This window comes from Passer montanus, unplaced genomic scaffold, assembly GCF_014805655.1.
Source record: "Passer montanus isolate IOZ18808 unplaced genomic scaffold, ASM1480565v1 scaffold10, whole genome shotgun sequence".
Classification (NCBI taxonomy): domain Eukaryota; kingdom Metazoa; phylum Chordata; class Aves; order Passeriformes; family Passeridae; genus Passer; species Passer montanus.
This window is the reverse complement of record NW_024356505.1, coordinates 3,048,530-3,063,543: the sequence shown is the minus strand read 5'-3', so window position 1 is coordinate 3,063,543 and position 15,014 is coordinate 3,048,530. Positions and strand designations below refer to the sequence as shown.

Here is a 15,014-nt window from a genome sequence, read left to right as displayed (position 1 = left end):
AAGAAGATTCTGGCATACAAGTCCAAACTTTAAAAATCATGGAGTGCAAAACTCTCTCCTCATTATACCATTTACATTACCTTCCCCATAAACCCCACACAGTCACTATAGCATTAAACTGATCTCCACAGACAGAACTGAGACATTGGAGTAGTAAAAACAACCTCAAAACCCTTACTTAAGGATAAACATTCCTGTAAATTCCAGTTAGGTATCCCTTTTGTATTCAGTTTGACCAAGAAGTACAAAAAATAATTCTGCTGTGCTAATTTTTAACTCACAACAGAAACATCTGGAGCATTTAATCAGGAAATATCTTCAGGTTATAGCTCAGAATTTATGCCTCAGACATTAACCTTAATTAGGCATCTCTGTCAAAATCAAATCAGCACACTGCTGTCCTGAAGTTATTCTGTTTAGACCCAAGGTTTTTTAGTGCCTGTCATCCCAGCAGGTGGCAGGACCAGGTACCTTAGAACATGACACTCAAAATGCCATTACCTGACCAAGAATCCATAAAAATTTGTGATGAGCAATGTGTACAAAATCGACTAGAACAAAGAAACAGAAGCTGTTACCTACAGTGCACTGAAAGTTCATTTTAGTTTGCCCCAATTAAAAAAAAAAAAAGAAAAAAAGAAAAAAAAAAAAAAAAAAAAAAAAAAAAAAGAAAAAGAAACAATTTCAGGAAGTTAGCGTTTATTCAGTGGCCGATTTTCTGTGGCACTCGGAGTGCTACGAGGATTTTGAGGGCGTCCAACGATGTTTTGTTTTCGCTTGCGACAGAGTTCATAGAGATCTCTAACAAATTCAGCTGCAAATGCAAAAGTTGCAAAAAATCCAAATACCTGTGAAAAGGACAGAAATATGTGATTTCAAAATGCATAAACAGTAACAGTATTTATTCTAACACTGTTTGGAAAGATTCACTGTACCACTGTATATACATTAATAATGCTTGTAATATTAAGATTACAGTCCTCCTTAAATCAATAGTTACATTTAAATTAGACACAGATCAGAAATCATCATTCTAGCACATTCATTGTTTTAGTTTTTACGGTTTTCATTCTTTTAATCAAGTGTGAACCTTATACTGTGTTCTAATCAACCTTTAATTGCAGAAGTATATTAGTTGCATTGCCAAAATCAGTTATTAAAGTAGCATAGCATATAGCAGACTATTTATTCAAGAGAGGGCTGCTGATTGATGAGAGGAAATGAAGAAGAATAACACACAGCAGGTGAAGGAAGAGAAGATCTGCAGAGCCTGGCCAGCAAGGGAGACTGAAATGACATTTTGTAAATGACATTTTGTTACCAGTCATGGCAAGATAAAAAGTGGTAAAGAGAAGGCAGCTTTTTTTCAAACAAGGAAAGAAACATACGCATTATTTTAACTCTACCTACCTAAATTTTGCACAACTGGTTTGGACCAAAGTAATTTGACATTAAGTATTTGACATTTTAAGTATTTGATCACAGTAGTTTTTATTTTTTCTGTACCAGAAAAAGCAAAGCTGACACCTGATTTATGCTCAAACTATTAGGTCTAAATAGATCTACATCACTTAAGATGACTTTACAAAAGTGTGTATCTCTAATAGCTGATGCTGCTGTGGAACAGAATTATATTGCTTTTTTTTACCAAATCATTTTTTCTCATTTAAGAATTTGATCTTTTAAACTCACACATTCACAATTCCAAGGTTACTCAAAAGAAGTATTCAAATGACATGGGAATTATGACATCCACAGCATCCCAAAAGCCCCTTTAGTGCCTTTCCCTGAGCGTCCTGAGTGTTCCCTAGGAGATGAATGCCCTGTTGCTCTACTACTTCTGTCACTGAGGAATCTGCTGCTCTTACTGCAATTGTGCAAGTCAGTGTTGCCCACATGTGCTCTGTAAAAGCAAAAGACAGGACTTCTTGATGACTTTGTGAGGAGGTAACATTATGAAAGGACAATTGAGGAAAAACAGAAATTTCAGAAGTAGTGTATTACAGAACTGGGCAAGCTTCAAGAGATGACAATGTTAAACAGTGAGAGATGACAGGAAATAATACAAATCTGAGGCAGCAGGCAAAAGGTGGGAGCTACAAGGGCACATAGAGCTTTCCAGGAACCTTGGGGAATGCCAGCTCTTTGGATTTCCTATGGTAAGTTTCTGGAAGATCTGAAATAGGTAATTCCTCCTGAAACATCACAATGCACTGAGCTCTATTCCCTGCCCACTTTCTTCTCTGCAAATTGAGTGAAGTTTAGAGGGCAGAGAAAATAACATACCAGATAAAGACAAAGTAAATCTTGCCATTTTAAGACTTACATATGCAGCACTTTCAGCAGCAGAGTCAGAGCAGGTTATAGAAAACACTATTGATGCTAACAGAAACGAGGCACCTATGACCAGCACAGCCCAAAAATTCTGCAAATATATATAAAAAAATATATATGTAATTTAACTGTAGATAGGTTACCTAAAAAGAACAAACATCATAAAAACAGCAGAGTTAACCTGCCTGTGAATTTATGTTTTGATACTTTGATGTTAGTGGAAGCTTCAGAAAATACATTTTACAACCAAATTCCAAATGACATTCAACATTATCAGCTATCTAAACAGTTTTATCAGCTACTTAAAGGAGTCTGCCCTTTTTTTGTATTTTTAAAGTATTTAATTAATTTCATCTAACCTTTTTTCACCATCAAATTCAAGCTCAGGACAACCATGGTAGCTTTATTCCTTATGTAAACATTTAAGAAATCAGAAAACTGTCAGTAAATGTGCTCATTCAAACCTTTTACTACACTCTGTTATCTGTACCCTCACATAAAGACACTACTGTTTGCTCTGAAGGCACATAGGAAGGGACACTTGTGAGATGGAATAACATTCCTACTGACTTCACAGAGCAACTTTCTCCCACTGCTGGTTCTTCTGCAGTATAAAGCCATAAACTGTAAAGAGCTATGATTATTGCCAAAAAGGAGGTAGTCTACACCCAGTAGGAAAACACATAGGGTAAACTTTGTTTTTTGTTGTTTTTTTAATTGCAAGCATCATGCTGGTGCTAAACTGTATTCCATATGGATACAGATCTGCGGTGGCTATGCTGTAGTATTAGTAGCATTAATGTGGAAAGACTTTTCCACACAAGTCCTAAGATCCTGCAGGCAGCCAGCTTTGACAAATATGTCAATATAAACTCTCAAAGTAGGCTCATTTTTAAACTATAAGATACCTTAATCTACCCTTTACATGGAGAAGAATAGGAGATTCATTTTGCATAGACTTTTTACTCCACAGCAGACTTTATGCACTTAGAAGAAATGTTTTGTTTTTCAAAAAAAAAAAAAGTTTTCTTACCAGTTTCTTCACTTTCTCTTCCCCCAGTGATTCATAAAAATCAGTGCAATACACATACAGAATCAGGAGGCTCAAAAGAAAGGCACTGCAGCTTATGAATTCAAAGAAGTAAAGTCCACCACAAGTGATGCAATCGTCCACAACTTCTTCACAAACAACAGCCACAAGAGAGAAAATCTGCAAACAAATAATAACATGCTTGAGATGGATCAAGTCTCTAACATCTTCAACAAACAGGCATCTCTGATACAAAGATTAATAAAGCTAGCTGTGACAAAAATGCTTAATCTACGAAGAATTTGGTGAAGTTCTGCACTATTTTCTTACAGACAGAAATAATTACACAATGACATGGTTTACACTTGGCTGTTAAAAGTGGTCCATAAGGTACACTCAGGTAAGCTGAGCACACAGCCAAACAGAGGCTTCTTGATTGGACAGACAATATTCCTGTGGTTTTGTGCAACTGCCAGTTTGAAGCAGATGAGGCAGCATGGAGAGCACACACCCTGCAAAATGCTGCTGCTGCTGCACTCAGTTCTGAACGTATTTGGGTTCAGGGCAGTGGGGGAAACCGGACAGCCCTCCCTAACAGCTACCTCCCTAAAAGTTCACTCACAGCTGATGTTACCTCACTTGATAAAACTTCAGAGAAAGTGAACCCAACACTCACATGCTTGTGACCCAGTAATGACTGCTCTCGTAGGAACTGAAACCTTACACTGTGTTCAAGCATGTTGGACAATGTTTAATCTATGCAGAGGTTTATCTTCATCTTCCTGCCACAGTGTGTTTTGAGAAAAGAACATGACTTACTTCCTATACAGTCACCATATCCCTGCTGCTGGATTTTCTACTATTTAATTGTACAAGAAAAAATACTGCTTTATTTAACTCTTGCTTATTTTGGCCAATTCTTGCTAGTTTCCTTCATCCCATAAACTCGGCATAGCTTTACAGATCTTTGTAGTAAGGACTTCACCAAATTAAAATGAAACGATGAGAAGGAATCAGACAGGGTCATAAAATGGAGACTGATATGAGAATGATGATCACATTTTTAATAACATTATGTGGGCAACAATTTTTTGCTTAAAAAAATAAATCTAAATTTAAGATTCAGAATTGTTCTTGGAAAATAACCACCAGTCTTTGGTATCAGTTTTCTCACAGTAAAAACAAGAACAACGATTTAGTGGCAGGAAGTGTAAATTCCCCTTACTAAGCCAGGTCTCAGAAGAGCACTTCAGAGAACCACGTTTTGGAAGTGCAACAATATAAAGTAAACAGGAGCTCAGAAAGGGAAAGAATGGGAGCTGGGAAACATCAATGTTACTATCAGGCCTCCTCATGCTTCCTTTCTCTCCCACAGTGGCTGGCAACACAAACTTCTCAGCAGCCCTTGCACCCAAACCAGTGAACTATAATGTCAGTCCAGGAATGTTTTAAACTCTGACTTTCCAGTTTTTATGGTTTGGGATGGTTTTTTTTTGCATTTCTAAACATGGGTGTATAACTGCATCCAATGACTTCCAATTTCACATTTTTCACAAGGTCAGCTGTGAGATAGCACTGTACATGAAAACTTATCTCTTTTTATAAGCACTGGAAATGGAAAGTCATCACTTTCACTTGGGCTGCAACAGAGCAGAAAGAAAATAAACCTGTCCTTAAAAGAAAGTACATGTCCAGATAGCCATAATATGATCTAAATAGCTGAAAAAAGCTTCTCCACTGAGTGTGCAAGTTGAAAAAATCCCACTCAAAGAGCAGTTATAAAGGGCTCAGTGTCAAATAACTGAGATTTACCAAGTACAATCCTGTGTGGGACTTGTCCAAGTCGATATTCATTTTTTTTATTAATAAGCTGAGTCATGAAATAGAGTACATAAATTTTTTAAAAGCTGGCTCAAAGAACTTTGAGTAAGTGCTTTGATTAAATGAATGTATCAGCAGCACATTTATAAGGTGCCAGAGAGCTCTGCTTGGATTTCTTAACTTGCTCTTTGATATCACTTTCAGGAAAAAAAAAATTCCTCTGTTGTCCTACTGATACCAAAAAATAAAAGTTTTCAACACCAAAAGCATGGTTGGAGAAGCAGTTGTTTTGGATTTTTAAAATTTTGTTATTAGTCCTGTCTGTATATACACCAGAAATTAAACATCTTCATCTGTCTCTTACCAGCAGAAAATTATTCACTGATACTGACATTACTGCTGGAAGTTTCTAAACAAATATCAATTTTATAAAGAAGATTTAACAAGTGAATTGCTACAAAAATAGAGCAGATCAATGAAGCTGCCAACAATCCTGTGAAGATCTCAGCATCTGGGAGGTACTGGGATTCCCCATACAAAATCCTCTAGTTCGGGTGGGTGCACATATTAATTCTCTATTTAGTTCGCACAATTCGGGCTACTACAGGACATTAACAGCTCAAAAATGAGCTGATTTTTAAGCCTGAATTACAATTTTCCTTTCCAGCTAGGGCATTTTGACTCAAGTTAAACAATAGTTGATGACAACTTGTCCTACTTTAGGTAAGAATTAGTTTCTACCTCAATCTTGGCACAATACACATTGTGCCATTTACCTTTGTGCTGAATTTGAATCAGTCATGGACTAACAAAAACATTCCAACTATTTAAAAAAATAAAAATCCATCCAAACAAAACATGCAATAACATGCCTCCCAGCATCCTTTTGGCACTCACATTTGTGACTTTTAGGAGCAACATTTTCCTTGTTTAATTTGCTCAAAAGAACTGGCTAAGGTTCATACCATTATTCACATTCATCTGAAGAAAAGTATTTCTTAGGTCTAGAAGCCATTTTTCTGCAGGTGATTTCAGAGTGTTTTATAAAGCTCTTGACCACCCCTACACTGAACAGAGCCCACTTTCTGATTCCAACACCATGTTTAGCAGTCCACATCAGCAATTATCAGGGCATAATCCCAGTAACAACCACAGTTATAACATAAAGCCAAAAGTCAATGACCATGACTAACATTTCTAGAAATCAACCCTTTCCCAGAACAGGAACCTTTTACTGTAAATACGGAGGCTTCCACCTTCAGGACTTTCCAGGGTTTGTTTAAAGTGTTTTGACCCAGACCTCAAGATCGCTGCATTTTGATAAAGGTTACAAAACAAAACGGGAAAATGTTAGAAATTAGGAGGGTGAACAACTGGAAGCCCATTTTCTTTTTCCTCTCACTGACTAACGGGTGCAAGCCATAAACTATTACTTATTTAAGAACATGTCAAGCAGCTTTTCATCCTGTCTAGGAAAACGATAAATTTTCTTTTTTTCTACTTAGAAAGCATTTAAAATTATTAAACAGTTTAAGGCTTTGGGACATGAGTAGATTTGCCTACATAATCACTTATTTTATTTTAGTCAATGAACCTATTCATATAAACGTTTTGCTTGTCAGGGAGCCGAACCCAGCAAATCTTGCTTTAATAATCTCCAGTAGATGAATTAAAAGTTTATGTTCCATTATATTCATTTAAAGCATTCTTGGGTGTGATTTTTTTTTAAACACTCTTAGAAACCTTTATTTTTGCCAGTGTACCACTTTATGAACACTAAAGAGTATTACATTTCTGGCTGACGGTTTTGACTGTGTGTGAGATGAAGCTTAAAACCCAAACGTCCTCTTTTTTGCAATGGTGAAGTAACAAGAAAGAGTTGGAAATCACCTACAATTCCTGTGAGCATGACACATCTGACCAAACAGCCACTGTGCTGGCTGCAAGACGCAGGCTGACACGCATTTGCAGTCAGCTGCCCTTTACCACCACGGGTTTCACTCATTCCCTGCTGGTACCTCAGAGTGATGCTCCTCACATCCTTATCAGCAGTTGCATTGGGACATTTTGGAAGAGCCCATCACCAAACACTGAACAGGACCTTGCACCAGGAGCCCAGCTGCTTGATTCAGGAGCAACAATATGTATAAAAGGCAGAAAATAAGCCTTTTATTTCCTGGTGAGCCCAGGGCTGCCTGACATGAAGTGTTGTCTCATGCAATGGGCCACCATGATTACGGGTTTCTGGTGCAATTTTCTACCACAAATCATGGGAGAAACAGGCTCCTTCATTTTAGTATGGACAGCACAGATTGACAGGCTTGGAACAGGCTGCAGGAGCAGCAAGAGAGACAGATCTGGAGCTCATGACCCAGCACTGCCCTTCCCAGCTCTACTGCCCTATGGTGAGGTTCAACCAAAGGCTTCTTCCTCCTGTTTTCATCCCACCCGGCGCTCAGAAGAAAGCGAGGCATCCCTGCGGTTCCGAGCCCGGTGTTTAAGGCCAGCGGGCAGCCGGACCCGGCGGCTGCAGCTCCGAGCACCATCCGGTGCCAGCAGCCACCTGCCCCGGCAGCTCGGACACGGAGAAGGAACACTCCCACCACTTCCCTACCATGAATCACTTTGAACCAGCGTTACAAGGCACCACGCCAGCTTTCCACCTGAACTACAGGTCCGCACAACTTTAGTGACTCCGTGCCACGTCCCAAGCCAGGACATCTTCCCGGCGGAGCCAGCCCTTTCCGACAGGCACAATCCATTCCCTCGAAGCCTGCGTGCGGCCATCTCCCCAGCCTGCTCTGGATCACCGAGAAGTTTAATTTTTAAGCGGCAGGAAACCGCCCTAGAGCCGAAGGTCACCACAACACGCTCGTTTCCATCCCAGAGCGGGGCACCCCCGCCCCGCCGGGCTCAGCGCCGGGACACTGGAAGCCTCTTCCCGGCCCGGGCAGCCGTCCTGCCAGGGGCGCTCCCTCCGGGCCGGGCCCGGCACGTCCCGCAGGCGAGGGGAGGAGGCACTCACCGTCTGGGCCGCCTTGACCGGCAGCCGCCAGCCCCGCAGGCGCCGCAGGGTGCAGCCCAGGGGTCGGGGGCGGGCCGCCTTCGCCTGGGGCTCCGTGGTCGGGTTGTAGACGCCGCCGTTCTCCATGGCCGCGCCGGGCCGCCGGCTCCCCGCCGGACAAAAACGAAAGCACAAGGGAGGCGGGCGGGGCGTCTTCGCCTCCCGTTGCGCCGTCGGCTTGTAGGCGGAGCCGCTCGCCCTGGCCGGGCTGGGCTGCCCGTTCCCAGCTGGAAAACACCGCAAGAAAAAGCTCGGCAGGTAGCGGGACGCCTGCGGTTCCGTGGTCTGGTTGTAGGCGGGGCGGCTCTGCCTGGCCGGGCTGGGCTGCCGGTTCCCAGCTGGAAAACACCGCAAGAAAAAGCTCGGCAGGTAGCGGGACGCCTGCGGTTCCGTGGTCTGGTTGTAGGCGGGGCGGCTCTGCCTGGCCGGGCTGGGCTGCCGGTTCCCAGCTGGAAAACACCTCAAGAAAAAGGGCGGCAGGCGGCGGGACGCCTGCGGTTCTGTGGTCCGGTTGTAGACGGGGCGGTTCCCCATGGCCGGGCCGGGCCGCCGGCTGCCATCTGGGAAAAACCGCGACAAAAACGACGGCAGGCGGCGGGACGCCTCCGGTTCTGTGGTCCGGTTGTAGACGGTGCCCATGGCTGGGCAGCCGGCTGTCAGCTGGGAGAAACCGAAAGCAGCAGGGAAGGGGCGGCGGGCGGGACGGGAGCGGGGAGGGCGAGAGGCCCCGGAGCCCCGGGGCCCCGGGGCGGCCGTTGCCCCGGCCGTTGGGCCCGGCGGCGCGCCCCCTGGCGGCCGCGGGCGGCAGCGTGAGGGACGGCGCGGAGCGCGGGGCCGCCTCAGGCCCGCTCTGGGCTCCGCTCGCCAGCCGGGGCTTGGTAAGTAAAGTTTGCATGAGTCACACAAGATTACAGTATCAAATTTGGGTTTTAAGCCAAAGCTTTGCCTGGTTACATTCACATAGTCAGTTAGGTTGGAAAAACCCTCTGAGATCATTGAGTCCAGCCTATGACTGAACACCAACACTGTGTCACCAGATCATGGCACTGAGTACCACGTCCAGTCTTGCCTTAAACCCCTCCAGGGACAGTGACTCCACCACCTCCTTAGGCAGCCCATTCCAGTGTCTAATCACTCCTTCTGTGAAGAAATTCCTCCTAATGCCCAACCTAAACCTGCTCTGGGTGCTGCTTGAGGCCATGTCCTCTTGTCCTGGCATGAGTTGTTTGAGAGAAGATCCCAATCCCCATCTTGCTACAACCTCCTTTCAGGCAGTTCCAGATATCAGTAAGGTCCCCCCTGAGACTCCTTTTCCCAGGATAAACAATCCCAGCTCCCTCAGCCACTCCTCACAGGACTCGTGCTCCAGACTTCACCAGCTCAGCTGCCCTTCCCTGGTCACACTCCAGCACCTCAATGTCCCTCCTGAACTGAGAGGCCCAGAACTGGACAGAGCACTCGAGGTGTGGCCTGACCAGTGCTGAGTACAGGAGAAGAGTCATTGTCTTTGAAGACATTCCTTGTTGTCAAAGGAATGAGAGAAAGCACTCATATCACCAAGCCTCTTCTAATATACTCCCATACCTTTGCCCAGGTCAGCTTTTCAAAGTAACTATAGTTTTGTTGCCTACTAAGAGTGGATTGAACCTTTTATGTGTAAGCAAAGGTGTATTATGTTTGCTTCTATATTATTGATGTATTACCCACAGAGCTATTATGGTCCTTTGTAGTCAAGTTCAATTATACTTGTTTAAACTCAAAGAAATGGAAGATTGCTACAGGTTGAAAAAGAGGCGATTTGCTTGCTTAATAGCTGTATAGTAGCAGATTCCCTGCTTAGGGAACAGGTCAGGCTGTTTGGACACTGCTTCTCTTTGGGAACCACACAGTGCAGTGGGAATGTGCTACAGAGCCCCATGAGGCTGGGGATACTTTCAGCTCTGCCAGGGCACCCCCTTAAGCGGGCAGATGCAGAAGTATGGGCCAGACCAAAGCACTGGGCCACGCTCCCTGCTGAGTGTGTACCAGCAGGCCGTGTGCTCCTCCCAGTAAGAACACACAATCCAGGGGAATACAGTGTCCCTAGGCAGGATCATACAGACCTGTCACTGTCAAAAACAATGTTTGGCTGCAGGAATTGGCTTGGGAGGCAAATTCCTCCCAAGTAGAGTAGGGCAAGTCCTGTGATTCCCGAGGCATGGGTGTTTCCGCTAAAACAAAGGAAGTATCACCATGGGTGTGCCCCAGCTTCTGCCTGGGATTGGGGTGAGTGTAACAGGGCTCTGCTGGCAGCATCCCAGACTACAGGACTGAGCAGGTAGGTGTAGTCAGGAACATTTGCTGTTATCACTTACAAGTTCCCAGTCCCCTTTTCACACTAGTACATTATAAATTAGATTACATTACAGAAGCTGGCATCTCTCTTCTGAAGGATATTTCCTTCTTGTTTTCTTTTCTTCCTCGGTAATATTTCACAACTGGATGAATAACTCCAAAGCCACAAAGCATATGTCTAGGCTACACTGTGGTCTGACAGAGACAGGACTTGAACAAGATAGAAGCAGCTGTCAGGTCTTCTAAAATGTTCAGTAGCATCTAAGGCTATTTTGTAGCCCTTCCCTTGTAAGTCTTTAAAATGCCTTCATGCAGCATTGCTAGATTATGAATACAGATGTTAGTACTGAAGACAACTGCCTTGAGGACAGACTGCTTTTCAGGCCACAGAAACACAAAACAAGACTACAAAAGATAAAATAGATGTCCACCTCCTTCCAGTTTCTACTGTCTTTAAGGTGGTTTTCCCATTCAGGCCCTCTCCAGGAAATACATATCAACGATGCATGAACGATAAAGGTTAGCTTGCCATTTAAAGCTTAACTGATTGATTGAGGCCAATTTACTTTTATTTTCTTTTATAAGAGGTTAAGGAAAAGCAAAACTACAGCAAAGCTAGGGAACTGTAAGGTCAGTGAAGGAATGAAAACTGGACAACAGCATAGGAGTTGAAAATACTTAAAGCATTACATTATGCTGCTCTTCACCCTTTTTATCACACTAACTTTCCAGTACAGTATTTTTCCTTTAAAGAGGGAATTAAAACAACAGTTACTGTAAGTAACAATAGGGTTTAATGCAAATAACAGTAACTGGTTGACTGTGATATTATGGAAATCCCATTCCGGGTATACAGCTATTAATTTCCTTTGGTTATGTGCTACACCTGACAGTTTTCCAGAAAAAGAAGTACTTACCCTACCACAGCCTCTGCTGGACTGGCAGGAGCAGAGCTAAAGGCAGGACATGGTGGCAGAGAAGCAACCTCACAGTTAGATGCTGAACTGTGGTAACATCTCCAGTCAGCCAGGCACAGAGAGGGACATCAGTGGAAGCAGATTAGTGAAGAGTGACCTGGTTTTCTCCCTCATTGCATCTCCAAGACACCCTACATAGTGACCAAAAAACAATACCAACAGAGAAAGCCCCCTGACTAGAGGAGATGGCAGTGTACACAGTACAGCTGTATGACAGTTGCCACTTATTGCTCCCATGTTGAAATATTTTCCAAAACTGTGGCTGGAGTTCCTTGAAGCAGTTGAGTAAATGCCAGCTACTGCAATAAGGGGGCTTCAGGTCACAGCTGCAGTGCTGTTTTCATCAAGTGAGTCCCAGTGGCTCTTTGGCATGCTCTGTGTGCTGTGTTACAATGCAACACTAAAGCCTGAGTCCCTCACACTCAGAACTGGCAGCACTGGCCTCACAAATTCATGTTCTCCTTTTCTCATTTTCATAAATGCAGTTATGGCATTTTTTGCTTTTCTTGCCAGAAGGCAAGGAAGAAGGAAGTAGAGAAATGGGAAAGCAGCTTGGAAGCCCAAACCACTGAAAGAGACAGAGTTAGTTTGATTGGAAGAGTGATGAGGAAGAAGTGTGTGTTACTGCACAATTCAGGGAGCTCCATTGGAGACAGCCTGTCTGAGGCACATCTCCTTCCTTCATTTTGGTGTTCCCACATGGGCATCTTGACATATTCTGTTCAAGACTATCCCCATGCATTACATGAAGGAAATCCAGGATGATTAGCTAGCAAATGGGTACTGCAACAATGAGCTTAGAGAAGACTTGAATGTGTTGCATCTGCTGAACTTTCTTTAGCTCTTGAGGCTCTATTTTTGTGCTCAGTATTGCAACTGAACTTCACAAACTGTGACATCACATTAAACAGGCTCGAATGTGTGATTTTTAAACAGCTGAAGATGAAGAATTAGCATTTTAACAGCTATTACTAAGTAAATCCTATTACTAAATCCTCAATCCTCAACTTTCCAAATGCAAGCTTAGGCTAACTCTTCTCAGTGGTTTTCTGCATGCATCTGCACAGCACAGAGAAGTATTAAGCTATGAGATGTTTGATAGGCAACAGTTCTGCTGCTGCAGGTGTCCCACTGCAAACTTTGCTCCCCAAGAAGAGACTGCAGCCCAACAGGCAGCAGTCCTTGCATTTCAGAAGTAGAATTTTAAGGTTAATATAGTAGCTAGTCCATAAAACCTAAAAGCCATGTGCACGTTCCAGAGATTGTAATTTTCATCTGAAAAATATGACCTGCTTGGAAATAAAATGGACATTTACTCAAAAATTTCAAGCTTAAAATTTGCAGAGCAGCTTTACTAGAACCAGTAAACCCAAAAGAACTGACATGGGAACAGGGTAGAGAAGGAGGAAGAGAAGATTTACAAAATTCCCCTGAAACCTTTTCATTTCAGTCTAATCAGCAACTTGTCTTCATTGAACTAGCCCTGAAAGTCTAAAGGAATTTAGTTGATTTATATTGTAGCATTTTTCAGTGTTCATACTGAAAATCATTTAAAAAGTATTATTAAAATTATGCCCTGTAGTTCTTGTATCATCTCCTTGCTTTCTGCATCTTATGTGCTAGTCTGAAACTGTACCCAACAGCACTAGAGGCACAGAAGAGTGATCGAGAGCAAAATTAATATAATTTGTTATGTTACTCTTTGAAAAATTGGGGTAATCCCAAACCTAACCCCTCCCCAGCCTAGAGCAAGAAAATATTCTTGCCAATTTAGCTTCAGTATTTTCACTCAGTTTATTTAGTTTGGTGCTTCACTTGGTGGTGAAAGGAGGAGAACAGGGAGCAGGGTTTACTGGCAATACCTTTTGTGAAAAGGGCCCTCAGTCACAGAGACTGTGTTTTGCATGATAGTTGTGGTGAATCCAATCTTAATTGTCTACTCTCACTTAAGCAGGAGCTGGGGGAACTGCAGCTCAAGAGGACAAAGCAGCCAGCCCAGGAACCTTGGTCTCATCAGAGGGAAACAACAAGCCAAAGACATCAGGTTACACAGAAATATTCTCAGGTATTTTCCTTTCGTGGTACATTTTCCCCCCAGACAGCATGAGCAGGCTGCAGATAGGAAGTGACAGTAGCATTAAGAGAATTTGAAGGAGGTAAGCAGGCTACTTTAGTCTTTTAGAATGAAAAGGCATGGTAGGGGACAGTCTTTGTGTAAATAAGCATTTGTAAATAAGAATTTAAAAATCAAAACAACCAGAAAACTCCAAAGCTATGGGGGCTGAGGGAAAAACACATTTAGAAGCTTCAAATACACAGAAGTGACATCTGTTTTAAGAAGTGAAATTATGAGTAGTCATTTGTAAGGTTTTCCCCTGTCCCAGCCTCCCCAAATAAGGGCACCTGGTGTAATAGCTATTAATGCATTATATGGCCAGTTTTCCAGCTTCATGAAGGGTTTTGTGCTTTGACAGATGCTCAAATGAACTAACCTAGAGACTGCAGTTGTCTTTCAAAAATATGGACGGTATCCACTAGTTTAGATCCTCAAATGAACTAACCTAGAGACTGCAGTTGTCTTTCAAAAATATGTTAAAAATGTTGCCCTTAAAATCCAGCTCCACCCTCATGACACATACCACTGCAGTTGTGTGAGAACGGGTCCTGCTTTCATCATCAGAGGATCCTTCCTCTAGAACACGTTCCAAATTCAGTTTCAAGTTTACATACTGAACCTAGACAACTGTTCTGATACTGATGCATGCCATGCATCCATAATTAGAAGCCTAATTTTTTTCTTCCAGACAATTTATTCTATACAGCTGTTCATCAGCAGGTCATGGATTTCCCCATGTGTCCCCCCCAGCTTTAACTGAACTGTTGACATAAACAAAATTTTCAGGTCTGCAGTTAAAGACATAGCTAAGAATATCCACTAAAACTTCTCAGTCCACAATTCAATCTTCTGTTTTAACAAGTGTGCTTAACTTGAGGGAGTTAAGTGCACAACAAGATAAATGTTCGTAAATAAATTTAAGTCTTTTGAAAATATGGAGGTAACTCAGGTCAGGGGAGGTGATCCTGCCGCTCTACTCAGCCCTAGGGAGGCCACGCCTGAATTGCTGTGTCCAGATTTGGGCTCCTCAGGACAAGATATGGAGCTCCTGGATCAGGTCCCGTGGAGGAGAACAAAAATGATTAAGGGAAGGGAGCATCTCTCTCACAAGGAAAGGCTGAGGGAGCTGGGTCTATTCAGCCTCCAAAATAGATGGCTGAGAGGGGACCTCATCAATGTCTGCCAGTATCCAAAGGAGGGGTGCCAAGAGGATGGAGCCAGGCTCTTCTTGGTGGTGCCCCGCAATAGGGCAAGAGGAAACAGCCAGAAAGTGATGCACAGGAAGCTCCATTGGCATGTGAGGAAGAACATCGTTGCTGTGCAGGTAACTATGCACTG

The 15,014-nt window shown here is 43.0% G+C and overlaps 2 protein-coding genes across 3 annotated transcripts; one reads left to right on the top strand and one right to left on the bottom strand.

Annotated features, from left to right (window-relative positions):
• Nucleotides 1–682: 682 nt before the first annotated feature.
• On the bottom strand, nt 683–8,923 carry CMTM6 (CKLF like MARVEL transmembrane domain containing 6). 2 transcript variants are annotated; one of them, XM_039711502.1, is made up of 4 exons: nt 8,211–8,923; nt 3,368–3,544; nt 2,327–2,425; nt 683–848 (listed from the first exon to the last, which is right to left on the bottom strand). In XM_039711502.1, the coding sequence occupies exons 1-4, from the start codon at nt 8,886–8,888 to the stop codon at nt 693–695; spliced, it is 1,110 nt and encodes a 369-aa protein (XP_039567436.1). In that variant the 5' UTR covers nt 8,889–8,923; the 3' UTR covers nt 683–692. The 2 variants fall into 2 exon arrangements, with proteins under 2 accessions (XP_039567436.1, XP_039567447.1); XM_039711513.1 differs by lacking the exon at nt 2,327–2,425.
• LOC120503236 (cell death regulator Aven-like) lies at nt 8,853–14,955 on the top strand. The gene is made up of 3 exons (XM_039711565.1): nt 8,853–9,127; nt 13,512–13,625; nt 14,658–14,955. The coding sequence occupies exons 1-3, from the start codon at nt 8,887–8,889 to the stop codon at nt 14,756–14,758; spliced, it is 456 nt and encodes a 151-aa protein (XP_039567499.1). The 5' UTR covers nt 8,853–8,886; the 3' UTR covers nt 14,759–14,955.
• Nucleotides 14,956–15,014: the final 59 nt, after the last annotated feature.

What these genes read in the sequence shown, in the direction of transcription:
- CMTM6 (XM_039711502.1), bottom strand. Translation starts at nt 8,888, where the DNA reads ATGGGCACCGTCTACAACCGGACCACAGAACCGGAGGCGTCCCGCCGC. An exon ending in CGGTCAAGGCGGCCCAGACG is followed by an intron (nt 3,545 to 8,210) that starts GTGAGTGCCTCC and finishes ATTTGTTTGCAG; the next exon opens with ATTTTCTCTCTTGTGGCTGT. An exon ending in AAGAGAAAGTGAAGAAACTG is followed by an intron (nt 2,426 to 3,367) that starts GTAAGAAAACTT and finishes ATATATTTGCAG; the next exon opens with AATTTTTGGGCTGTGCTGGT.
- LOC120503236 (XM_039711565.1), top strand. Translation starts at nt 8,887, where the DNA reads ATGGCTGGGCAGCCGGCTGTCAGCTGGGAGAAACCGAAAGCAGCAGGG. An exon ending in CGCTCGCCAGCCGGGGCTTG is followed by an intron (nt 9,128 to 13,511) that starts GTAAGTAAAGTT and finishes CTCTCACTTAAG; the next exon opens with CAGGAGCTGGGGGAACTGCA. An exon ending in TTACACAGAAATATTCTCAG is followed by an intron (nt 13,626 to 14,657) that starts GTATTTTCCTTT and finishes CGCTCTACTCAG; the next exon opens with CCCTAGGGAGGCCACGCCTG.